Source organism: Coregonus clupeaformis, chromosome 23, assembly GCF_020615455.1.
Source record: "Coregonus clupeaformis isolate EN_2021a chromosome 23, ASM2061545v1, whole genome shotgun sequence".
NCBI classification, from domain to species: Eukaryota; Metazoa; Chordata; class Actinopteri; order Salmoniformes; family Salmonidae; genus Coregonus; species Coregonus clupeaformis.
The window spans coordinates 31565768-31578654 of NC_059214.1; the positions used below are offsets into that span (position 1 = coordinate 31565768).

The window sequence follows — 12887 nt, forward strand, 5'->3', positions numbered from 1 at the left end:
GTGTAGCGAAATGCTTGCCCCACACGTGTTTGTCCACGCCACTAAGTCGCTTCCTTGTCTGCTGACGAGGACAGTGAATTTCCACTTGCTCGTTTTTTTAGGTCTAGGAAGTAAATTTCCGCTTATCGACATGTGAACTACGTTTCCCGTAATGCTTCTCGCTCCTGAATTTACGTACTTCTTGTGACAGGCTGTCATGCGCAGAAGTTTTGACCTACACAGTCGCAGGAGAACATGGCAGCATTAGGACTCGGGCTGCAGGTATGACTTTCTAAAAAACAAGAATGTTATGCGAACTACGGCTCTGTTTTTAATTTGAGAATGAATTTAGATTATTAACAAGCACAAAACGGATCAATGTGCATTGTTTTGATGTTGCGCAGAATGTTTTTTCACTGCAGAACACGCGAGGCCTTGCATGCTGGCATGAACTTGACAAGCCCGCTGGCTAGCTAACGACAGCCCGCTAACTTCATCAACATTGTTAGGTGGCTGGCTGGATAGCTAGTTACGTTTGTTGGTCATTTTCCTACGAACCGATGGCATTACTGTTAAATATTGTCCAAAGTCCATAAGATAGGTATTATTAGCGCCATTCGAATGACATTATAGCTTTATTGTAGAAAATGTGGTCATGATATTTGTTTGTTCAAACCAATTTTGTACAGTAGTTAGTAAGTTAACCAAAGCTAACTGCCTTAGGCACACCAGACATCACTGTTATGAAGATTGTAATCAACCAATGACTATCTTTTTCCTTCTGCAGGTGCGTCAGTTCAGCACTTCGGTTCTTCGACAAGCTTTGATCAGGGTAAGAATGAATGAAGGACTGCCCATGTCCTCTGATCAGTGTAATATTCAGTCAATGACGACTCATGTGCTTTGATAATGATGTTCACGCACGCCACAGCTTGAGTAATGTCAATGGTCATTGGCTCTGTGATTCAAGTACATTGCTTATGTTTGTGTCCGTTTTCTATTCTAGCCCCCCATCGATGTGTATGGGGTCGGAGGCCGCTATGCCACAGCCCTGTTCTCTGCTGCCAGCAAGCAGAAGAAACTGGAACAAGTAGAAAAGGAGATGGGCACGTTGTCGGTAAATTATCCCCTGCACCTCTCTCTTTCCTGTCTTGGTCCTCAGTCTGGCCACAAGTGTGTAATGTATATACACTCTATTAACTAGGGCAGGGCTATTCAACTCTTACCCTACGAGGTCCGGAGCCTGTTTGTTTTCTGTTCTACCTGATAGTTAATTGCACCCACCTGGTTTCCCAGGTCTAAATCAGTCCTTGATTAGAGGAAAACATGAAAAAACGCAGTGGAGCTGGCTTCGAGTTCCAGTTGAGTTTGAGGGACCAAGGGAAACCATACATTTGTTTGTTAGGCACTGTCTATGGCCACAATATAGTTTTTGACCAGCTCCTTTTCTCTTTCTCTCCATATTTTCCTTCTGTCAGGCTCTGATCAAGGACCCCAAGCTGTCCAGTATCGTGATGAACCCCCACGTCAAGCGCAGCCTCAAGCTGAAGTTCTTCGGTGCCGCCATGACCAAGGCGAATCTCTCCCCAATCACAGTTAACCTCATCAGTGAGTTGCCCAGCATTACTAAGTTATCCTGCACATACCACTCTTGTTCTGGAGACTGCTGTTGTGTAAGAAAATTAAATGGGGATAACGTTGTTATTCTGCTGTCAAGACTCATCTACCAAACTACTGTTTGTCTACCTTTCCGTGTCTTCTGTCCCTGTTGATTGTCTGAAATGTTAAAATCAATATGGATGTCACGCCATACCTTTTGGTTGGCTAGTTGTAATCATGAATATAAAGTAAATGTCATCAGAGTATTGTTTGCTGCTCACAAGTGATGTTAATTAGCTAGTGATTCAAATGAGAGATTAGAAAAGAGTCCTTTAAGAGTATTTTGGCTATTGTTATGAGAACATCCTCACCCTTACTAATGTTAGTTCATGCAAATGATAATGCAAATGCAATTAGTGAAAATGTTATTTACATGTGGCTACTGGCTAGGCTTTCATGGTTTTATTGTCCCCCCTCCCTTCTCAGCTGTGTTGGCAGATAATGGTCGCCTGACCCTGACCGCAGATGTCATTGGCGCCTTTGCAAAAATGATGAGCGCTCACCGTGGCGAGGTCATCTGCACTGTCACCACAGCACATGTACGGTGACACACATACACACACTGTGGTTGTATATGGCAGGGGTTCTCAAAGTGGGGTCGTACTGCAGGGGTTCCACGGCCAAGATCACAAACTATATACAGTACATTTACATTTTACATCTTAGTAATTTAGCAGACGCTCTTATCCAGAGCGACTTACAGTTAGTGAGTGCATACATTTTTTTCATGCTGGCCCCCCGTGGGAAACGAACCCACAACCCTGGCGTTGCAAACGTCATGCTCTAACAACTGAGCTACACGGGACTACAGTACCAGTCAAAAGTTATACAAAAGAGAGCCCTATTTGGTAAAAGACCAAGTCCATATTATGGCAAGAGCAGCTCATGTAAGCAAAGAGAAACGACAGTCTATCATTACTTTAAGACATGAAGGTCAGTCAATATGGAACATTTCAAGAACTTTGAAAGTATTATTATAATAATAATAATAATATGCCATTTAACAGACGCTTTTATCCAAAGCGACTTACAGTCATGCGTGCATACATTTTTGTGTATGGGTGGTCCCGGGGATCGAACCCACTACCTTGGCGTTACAAGCGCCGTGCTCTACCAGCTGAGCTACAGAGGACCACTTCAAGTGCTGTCGCAAAAACCATCGAGCGCCATGATAAAACTGGCTCTCATGAGGTCCGCCACAGGAAAGGAAGACCCAGAGTTACCTCTGCTGCAGATGATAAGTAAATTAGTTACCAGCCTCAGAAATTGCAGGCCAAATAAATGCTTCACAGAGTTCAAGTAACAGACACATCTCAACATCAACTGTTCAGAGGGGACTGTGTGAATCAGGCCTTCATGGTCGAATTGCTGCAAAGAAACCACTACTAAAGGACACCAATAATAAGAAGAGACATGCTTGGGCCAAGAAACACGAGCAATGGAAATTAGACCGGTGGAAATGTGTCCTTTGGTCTGGAGTCCAAATTGGAGATGTTTGGTTCCAACCGCCATGTCACACTGTGTGGGTGAACGGATGATGTGTAGTTCCCACCATAAAGCATGGAGGAGGAGGTGTTATAGTGTGGGGGTGCTTTGCTGGTGACACTGTCTGTGATTTATTTAGAATTCAAGGCGCACTTAACCAGCATGGCTACCACAGCATTCTGCAGCGATACGCCATCCCATCTGGTTTGCGCTTAGTGGGACTATAATTTGTTTTTCAACAGGACAATGACCCAACAAACCTCCAGGCTGTGTAAAGGCTATTTGACCAAGAAGGAGAGTGATGGAGTGCTGCATCAGATGACCTGGCCTCCACAAACCCCCGACCTCAACCCAATTGGGATGGTTTGGGATGAGTCGGACCGCAGAGTGAAGGAAAAGCAGCCAACAAGTGCTCAGTATATGTGGGAACTCCTTCAAAACTGTTGGAAAAGCATTCCAGGTGAAGCTGGTTGAGAGAATGCAAAGGGTGGCTATTTGAAGAATCTCAAATATAAAATATATTTTGATTTGTTTAACACTGTTTTGGTTACTACATGTTTCCATATGTGTTATTTCATAGTTTTGATGTCTTCACTATTATTCTACAATGTAGAAAATAGTAAAAATAAAGAACAACTCTTGAATGAGTAGGTGTGTCCAAACTTTTGACTGGTACAGTATATACAGTTGAAGTCGGAAGTTTACGTACACCTTAGCCAAATACATTTAAACTCTGTTTTTCACAATTCCTGACATTTAGTCCTAGTAAAAATTCCCTGTCTTAGGTCAGTTAGGATCACCACTTTATTTTAAGAATGTGAAATGTCAGAATAATAGTAGAGAGAATGATTTTTTTTTTTTTTTTTTTTATCACATTCCCAGTGGGTCAGAAGTTTACATACACTCAATTAGTATTTGGTAGCATTGCCTTTAAATTGTTTAACTTGGGTCAAACGTTTCGGGTAGCCTTCCACAAGCTTCCCACAATAAGTTTGGTGAACTTTGGCCTATTCCTCCTGACAGAGCTGGTGTAACTGAGTCAGGTTTGTAGGCCTCCTTGCTCGCACACGCTTTTTCAGTTCTCCCCACAAATGTTCTATAGGATTGAGTTCTGGGCTTTGTGATGGCTACTCCAATACCTTAACTGTTCCTCCTGTAGCAAAGCACCCCCACAGCATGATGCTGCCACCCCTGTGCTTCACCGTTGGGATAGTGTTCTTCGGCTTGCAAGCGTCCCCCTTTTTCCTCCAAACATAACGATGGTCATTATGGCCAAACAGTTCTATTTTTGTTTCATCAGACCAGAGGACATTTCTCCAAAAAGTATGATCTTTGTCCCCATGTGCAGTTGCAAACTGTAGTCTACCTTTTCTATGGCAGTTTTGGAGCAGTGGCTTCTTCCTTGTTGAGTGGCCTTTCAGTTATGTCGATATAGGACTCGTTTTACTGTGGATATAGATACTTTTGTATCTGTTTCCTCCAGCATCTTCACAAGGTCTTTTGATGTTGCTCTGGGATTGATTTTCACTTTTCGCACCAAAGTACGTTAATCTCTAGGAGACAGAACGCGTCTCCTTCCTGAGCAGTAAGACGGCTGCGTGGTCCCATGGTGTTTATACTTGCGTACTATTGTTTGTACAGATGAACGTGGTACCTTCAGGTGTTTGGAAATTGCTCCCAAGGATGAACCAGACTTGTGGAGGTCTACAATTTTTTTGGCTGATTTCTTTTGAATTTCCCATGATGTCAAGCAAAGAAGCACTGAGTTTGAAGGTAGGCCTTGAAATACATCCACAGGTACACCTCCAATTGACTCAAATGATGTCAATTAGCCTATCAGAAGCTTCTAAAGCCATGACATTGTGGTGGCCGAACGATGCTGCGATGATGTGTTGATAAGAAATCCGCTGACACTGTACTTGATTATAATGGTTTATTATATCAAAGATTTCAGCATCAATTTACAGACTTCTGCAGAATCTGGAGAGCAACAAACCCAATCTCAAATATGATCACTCTCCCCGTCCCTTTGTTCAAACATGGTATATATCCTATGCTTCATGTAACATAAGATGGCGTGTTTTGAATAGACCAATCCCTGGCCTCCACATATCCCAATGTCCACTGTTTTAGGGGACCCCTATAGTAATACTTTCCAGATGTTTCAGCACAGTATAGTAAGCCAAAGTTATAGAATGTTCAGATACTACAACATCATTTTCTGGAATTTTCCAAGCTGTTTAAAGGCACAATCAACTTAGTGTATGTAAACTTCTGACCCACTGGAATTGTGATACAGTGAATTATAAGTGAAATAATCTGTCTGTAAACAATTGTTGGAAAAATGACTTGTGTCATGCACAAAGTAGATGTCCTAACCGACTTGCCATAGTTTGTTAACAATACATTTGTGGAGTGGTTGAAAAACGAGTTTTAATGACTCCAACCTAATTGTATGTAAACATCCGACTTAAACTGTATACACTACCGTTCAAAAGTTTGGCCTCACTTAGAAATGTCCTTGTTTTCGAAAGAAAAGCAAAAAAAATTATCCATTAAAACAACATCAAATTGATCAGAAATACAGTGTAGACATTGTTAATGTTGTAAATGGCTGTTGTAGCTGGAAATGGCAGATTTTTTTTTAGATGGAATATCTACGTAGGCGTGCAAAGGCCCATTATCAGCAACTATCAGTCCTGTGTTCCAATGGCACGTTGTGTTTGCTAATCCATGTTTATAATTCTAAAAGGCTAATTGATCTCGTACAACGCTGTGTACTACTACCTTCACAGAACAGCGCAAACTGGCTCTAACCAGAATAGAATTTGATTCTGATTTGATTTGATAGAAAGAGGAGTGGGAGGCCCTGTTGCACAACTGAGCAAGAGGACAAATACATTAGTGTCTAGTTTGAGAAACAGACCCTCAACTGGCAGCTTCATTAAATATTTTGTTGTTCGGATTTAAATTTGAGGTGTTCGGATCACAAAGAAGAACATTTGTGAGACCCAGACCAAATGAAAAGATGCTGGAGGAGTGCTTGATGCCATCTGTCAATCATGGTGGCGGCAATGTGATTGTCTGGGGGTGCTTTGGTGGTGGTAAAGTGGGAGATTTGTACAGGGTAAAAGGGATCTTGAAGAAGGAAGGCTATCACTCCATTTTGCAACGCCATGCCATACCCTGTGGACGGCGTTTGATTGGAGCCAATTTCCTCCTACAACAGGACAATGACCCAAAGCACAGCTCCAAACTATGCAAAAACTATTTAGGAAAGAAGCAGTCCGATGGTATTCTGTCTATAATGGAGTGGCCAGCACAGTCACCAGATCTCAACCCTATTGAGCTGTTGTGGGAGCAGCTTGACCATATTGGGACCAGGTGCGTAAGAAGTGCCCATCAAGCCAATCCAACTTGTGGGAGGTGCTTCAGGAAGCATGGGGTGAAATCTCTTCAGATTACCTCAACAAATTGAGAACTAGAATGCCAAAGGTCTGCAAGGCTGTAATTGCTGCAAATGGAGGAATCTTTGACGAAAGCAAAGTTTGAAGGATACAATTATTATTTCAATTAAAAATCATTATTTCTAACCTTGTCAATGACTGCATTACCTATGCATTTTGCTATATTTCCTATTGAAACTAATTTCATGTATGTTTTCATGGAAAACAGTAGTATGTATATATGTGTGTATATACAGTGGGGAGAACAAGTATTTGATACACTGCCGATTTTGCAGGTTTTCCTACTTACAAAGCATGTAGAGGTCTGTAATTTTTATCATAGGTACACTTCAACTGTGAGAGACGGAATCTAAAAACAAAAATCCAGAAAATCACGTATGATTTTTAAGTAATTAATTTGCATTTTATTGCATGACATAAGTATTTGATACATCAGAAAAGCAGAACTTAATATTTGGTACAGAAACCTTTGTTTGCAATTACAGAGATCATACGTTTCCTGTAGGTCTTGACCAGGTTTGCACACACTGCAGCAGGGATTTTGGCCCACTCCTCCATACAGACCTTCTCCAGATCCTTCAGGTATCGGGGCTGTCGCTGGGAAATACGGACTTTCAGCTCCCTCCAAAGATTTTCTTTTGGGTTCAGGTCTGGAGACTGGCTAGGCCACTCCAGGACCTTGAGATGCTTCTTACGGAGCCACTCCTTAGTTGCCCTGGCTGTGTGTTTCGGGTCGTTGTCATGCTGGAAGACCCAGCCACGACCCATCTTCAATGCTCTTACTGAGGGAAGGAGGTTGTTGGCCAAGATCTCGCGATACATGGCCCCATCCATCCTCCCCTCAATACGGTGCAGTCGTCCTGTCCCCTTTGCAGAAAAGCATCCCCAAAGAATGATGTTTCCACCTCCATGCGTCACGGTTGGGATGGTGTTCTTGGGGTTGTACTCATCCTTCTTCTTTCTCCAAACACGGAGAGTGGAGTTTAGACCAAAAAGCTCTATTTTTGTCTCATCAGACCACATGACCTTCTCCCATTCCTCCTCTGGATCATCCAGATGGTCATTGGCAAACTTCAGACGGGCCTGGACATGCGCTGGCTTGAGCAGGGGGACCTTGCGTGCGCTGCAAGATTTTAATCCATGACGGCGTAGTGTGTTACTAATGGTTTTCTTTGAGACTGTGGTCCCAGCTCTCTTCAGGTCATTGACCAGGTCCTGCCACGTAGTTCTGGGCTGATCCCTCACCTTCCTCATGATCATTGATGCCCCACGAGGTGAGATCTTGCATGGAGCCCAAGACCGAGGGTGATTGACCGTCATCTTGAACTTCTTCCATTTTCTAATAATTGCGCCAACAGTTGTTGCCTTCTCACCAAGCTGCTTGCCTATTGTGCTGTAGCCCATCCCAGCCTTGTGCAGGTCTACAATTTTCTCCCTGATGTCCTTACACAGCTCTCTGGTCTTGGCCATTGTGGAGAGGTTGGAGTCTGTTTGATTGAGTGTGTGGACAGGTGTTTTTTATACAGGTAACGAGTTCAAACCGGTGCAGTTAATACAGGTAATGAGTGGAGAACAGGAGGGCTTCTTAAAGAAAAACTAACAGGTCTGTGAGAGCCGGAATTCTTACTGGTTGGTAGGTGATCAAATACTTGCAAACCTGGTCAAGACCTACAGGAAACGTATGATCTGTAATTGCAAACAAAGGTTTCTGTACCAAATATTAAAGTTCTGCTTTTCTGATGTATCAAATACTTATGTCATGCAATAAAATGCAAATTAATTACTTAAAAATCATACAATGTGATTTTCTGGATTTTAAAAAAAGATTCCGTCTCTCACAGTTGAAGTGTACCTATGATAAAAATTACAGACCTCTACATGCTTTGTAAATAGGAAAACCTGCAAAATCGGCAGTGTATCAAATACTTGTTCTCCCCACTGTATATACACTGCTCAAAAAAATAAAGGGAACACTAAAGTAACACATCCTAGATCTGAATGAATGAAATAATCTTATTAAATACTTATTTCTTTACACAGTTGAATGTGCTGACGACAAAATCACACAAAAATTAGCAATGGAAATCAAATTTATCAACCCATGGAGGTCTGGATTTGGAGTGGAAAACCACACTACAGGCTGATCCAACTTTGATGTAATGTCCTTAAAACAAGTCAAAATGAAACTCAGTAGTGTGTGTGGCCTCCACGTGCCTGTATGACCTCCCTACAACGCCTGGGCATGCTCCTGGTGAGGTGGCGGATGGTCTCCTGAGGGATCTCCTCCCAGACCTGGACTAAAGCATCCGCCAACTCCTGGACAGTCTGTGGTGCAACGTGGCGTTGGTGGATGGAGCGAGACATGATGTCCCAGATGTGCTCAATTGGATTCAGCTCTGGGGAACGGGCGGGCCAGTCCATAGCATCAATGCCTTCCTCTTGCAGGAACTGCTGACACACTCCAGCCACATGAGGTCTAGCATTGTCTTGCATTAGGAGGAACCCAGGGCCAACCGCACCAGCATATGGTCTCACAAGGGGTCTGAGGATCTCTTCTCGGTACCTAATGGCAGTCAGGCTACCTCTGGCGAGCACATGGAGGGAAATGCCACCCCACACCATGACTGACCCACCGACAAACCGGTCATGCTGGAGGATGTTGCAGGCAGCAGAACGTTCTCCACGGCATCTCCAGACTCTGTCACGTCTGTCACATGTGCTCAGTGTGAACCTGCTTTCATCTGTGAAGAGCACAGGGCGCCAGTGGCGAATTTGCCAATCTTGGTGTTCTCTGGCAAATGCCAAACGTCCTGCACGGTGTTGGGCTGTAAGCACAACCCCCACCTGTGGACGTCGGGCCCTCATACCACCCTCATGGAGTCTGTTTCTGACCGTTTGAGCAGACACATGCACATTTGTGGCCTGCTGGAGGTCATTTTGCAGGGCTCTGGCAGTGCTCCTCCTGCTCCTCCTTGCACAAAGGCGGAGGTAGCAGTCCTGCTGCTGGGTTGTTGCCCTCCTACGGCCTCCTCCACGTCTCCTGATGTACTGGCCTGTCTCCTGGTAGCGCCTCCATACTCTGGACACTACGCTGACAGACACAGCAAACCTTCTTGCCACAGCTCGCATTGATGTGCCATCCTGGATGAGCTGCACTACCTGATCCACTTGTGTGGGTTGTAGACTCCGTCTCATGCTACCACTAGAGTGAAAGCACCGCCAGCATTCAAAAGTGACCAAAACATCAGCCAGGAAGCATAGGAACTGAGAAGTGGTCTGTGGTCACCACCTGCAAAACCAGTCCTTTATTGGGGGTGTCTTGCTAATTGCCTATAATTTCCACCTGTTGTCTATTCCATTTGCACAACAGCATGTGAAATGTATTGTCAATCAGTGTTGCTTCCTAAGTGGACAGTTTGATTTCACAGAAGTGTGATTGACTTGGAGTTACATTGTGTTGTTTAAACCAGTCAGGAGTTTGGACACCTACTGACTCCAGGGTTTTTCTTTATTTTTACTAAATGACGTAAATGTAAATTAATCATTTAGTAACCAAAAAAGTGTTAAACAAATCAAAATATATTGAAGTTTCTTCAAACTAGCCACCTTTTGCCTTAATGACTGCTTTGCACACTCTTGACAACGATTTAGACAGCCTATAGGGAGGAGGTCAGAGACCTGGCTGTGTGGTGCCAGGATAACAACCTCTCCCTCAACGTGGACTACAGGAAGAAAAAAAAAGGGGACTGAGCACGCCCCCATTCTCATCGAGGCTGTAGTGGAACAGGTTGAGAGCTTCAAGTTCCTTGGTGTCCAACAAACTATCATGGTCCAAACACACCAAGACCGTCGTGAATAGGGCACGGCAAAGCCTATTCCCCCTCAGCCTATTCCCCCTCGGGAGACTGTAAAGATTTGGCATGGGTCCTCAGATCCTCAAATAGTTCTACAGCTGCACCATCGAGAGCATCCTGACTGCACCTCAGATTGCCTAACCTAAGTGGCAATTGATCATAGCGAAAAAGTAAAACACTTCTGCATTTCCCGCAGTGTAAACACATTACAAATAGGCTCACGATAACTGATAAAGTTGGGTAGCTGATATTCAGAGCATAAATAGCCAAATTGATGAGTCACAGGAATAGGAATAATAAAGCCAATGCAACGGCCTGTTTTGCAAACGGTGGGCCTACCACATGGATAGGCATTCATCAAATTCCATTGTGGCCGACATGGTAGCTACACCCCATTTAAGCTCAAGCCAATGTCGTTTTTTGGTGTTTTACAAACAGTAGGCTTACCACATAGATGGGCATTCGTAAAATTTAATTTCAGGCAAAACTGTAGGCTACACCTCATTAAGCACAGACCGATGCCAAAGCTTTTTGGGCGTATTCTTTTTGGTGCAGTTCCGGACTGGCCTTGATTTCCACATCCATGGACATTTGTTTTTTGGTCCGGACAAAATCTGAACAAATCATGGACGTCTATGTTTGGTTCAGATTTGGTCCGGTCTGGACCAGCCTTGATTTGGCCCAAACATAGACGTATATAAATTACTTATTTTCAACTTTCATTCGGAACCAAAAATTAGCCTGATTTCAACATCCGGAAAATACATATTTTTTAACGTATGGAAAATATGTATTTTCAACATCCTGGAAAATATTTATTTTTAACATACAGAAAATATATTTTCAGCTTTAATTCAGAAACTAAATTGAACATAACTTCACATCTGTAAAATACATATTTTAGATGTCTTTTTAACGTCATTTTGCTTACTGGGACTATTCTAGTTTTGCAGGGTGCATTTTTTTGTCTCACCTGGGGTAGCAGAACGGCAAGGACCGGCCCTGCATAAATGCACTGTAATTTAAACTGCAAAGTTTTCTTTCTGCCCCATGACAAATTGTGTAGAATTGCAGGATATTAGCTTTAAAGCAGCAACAAAAAATCGCTGCTCCGTGACAAAATGTGTAGAATTGCAGAAATATTGCTTGAAAACGGCAAAATGTTCTCTCTGATGCAATGCAATGGGCCTTTAATATGTTCCTTCCCAGGGCCAGAGACTTGGTTTGTTCGGCCATGCACTGCCAAAATCATAGTAGAATTCCTTGAATGCTGTTTTTATCTCACATGAGTTGTGTTCTGATTATGAGGGGGTCCCTGAGGAGTTTGCGATCACAAAAGGGGTCCCTGGCCCCAAAAAGTTTGGTATATGGTTGTCAATCCAAGTGCCATATTAGTTATTGTAGCATTTGATTTGATCTTTGTTTGTGTTTGTGTGTGTGTGTATGACACAGCCCCTGGATGAGGCTAACCTGGCAGATCTGAAGGTGGCTCTGAACGGCTTCCTGACAAAGGGAGAGACTCTCATACTTGAGACCAAGGTGAGGCCATACTCAATTTGTGCCCCCCGTGGCACAATAAGGTTTTTAATTGATCTACCGTCAACTTCTGGTATATGCAATGGCTTAGGGCTGTAAGGCTAGCACTAAACCGGAACATGCTGATATCCAGTGCAATGAGATTAATTGGGTGCATACATTGCTATGGTGTCGACTGGTGCTTTAACTTCCTGTATTATTTCGTTCTTCCCTCCAGTCTGACGCCTCCATCCTGGGCGGTATGATTGTCAGTATCGGGGATAAGTATGTGGACATGTCCACCAAGACAAAGATCCACAAATTGACCAAGATCATCAGAGATAGTTAAGTCCGTCTCGTCCAGAGGGGCATGGAGATGTTGCTCTGCTTTCTGCAACCTATACAGCGCTATGTCCGCTAAGATCCTGTCTAGTTCATAATAAAATATTCTGTAACACACTTTGTATTTGAAATGTCTTTATTTCTCTGTGTCCATGCAGACAGGTTGTTGCTGCTGGTGGAGGGAATATCAAATGCCTTGTTTTATCAGCTTAGATACAGCGCCTTCGGAAAGCATTCAAACCCCTTGACTTTTTCCACATTTTGTCACATTACAGCCAGTGGTGATTTTAGCATGTAAATCTTGGTGGGGCAAACAAAAACAAAAAAGTGGGATGCATGCCAGCAAAGCCACTACACAACACAACACTAAACAATACATAAATTGCACTAGAACGGTGACAAACGGTGCCCACAAACTGTTAGGGCATAAATAAAGCTGTCCCAATAGCAGTCCCAACATTTTACCACTGCTACACCTGGCTATCAGCGGAGCCTTCTCTGGCAGCGAAACAGTTAATTCAGCCTCATTTACTGCCTTTAAAAAAAACATGCTCATTTACTGCCTTAAAAAAAAACATGGCTGACT

At 43.3% G+C, this 12887-nt stretch overlaps 1 protein-coding gene across 1 annotated transcript; it reads left to right on the forward strand.

Moving 5' to 3' along the window:
* The first annotated feature begins 190 nt into the window (after nucleotides 1-190).
* Nucleotides 191-12418, forward strand: LOC121536849 (ATP synthase subunit O, mitochondrial). Its single transcript, XM_041844446.1, has 7 exons — nucleotides 191-261; nucleotides 767-811; nucleotides 986-1096; nucleotides 1458-1587; nucleotides 2065-2177; nucleotides 11897-11983; nucleotides 12198-12418. The coding sequence occupies exons 1-7, from the start codon at nucleotides 235-237 to the stop codon at nucleotides 12306-12308; spliced, it is 624 nt and encodes a 207-aa protein (XP_041700380.1). The 5' UTR covers nucleotides 191-234; the 3' UTR covers nucleotides 12309-12418.
* The last annotated feature ends 469 nt before the right edge of the window (nucleotides 12419-12887 follow it).

What these genes read in the sequence shown, in the direction of transcription:
- LOC121536849 (XM_041844446.1), top strand. Translation starts at nt 235, where the DNA reads ATGGCAGCATTAGGACTCGGGCTGCAG. An exon ending in CATTAGGACTCGGGCTGCAG is followed by an intron (nt 262 to 766) that starts GTATGACTTTCT and finishes TTCCTTCTGCAG; the next exon opens with GTGCGTCAGTTCAGCACTTC. An exon ending in TTCGACAAGCTTTGATCAGG is followed by an intron (nt 812 to 985) that starts GTAAGAATGAAT and finishes TTTCTATTCTAG; the next exon opens with CCCCCCATCGATGTGTATGG.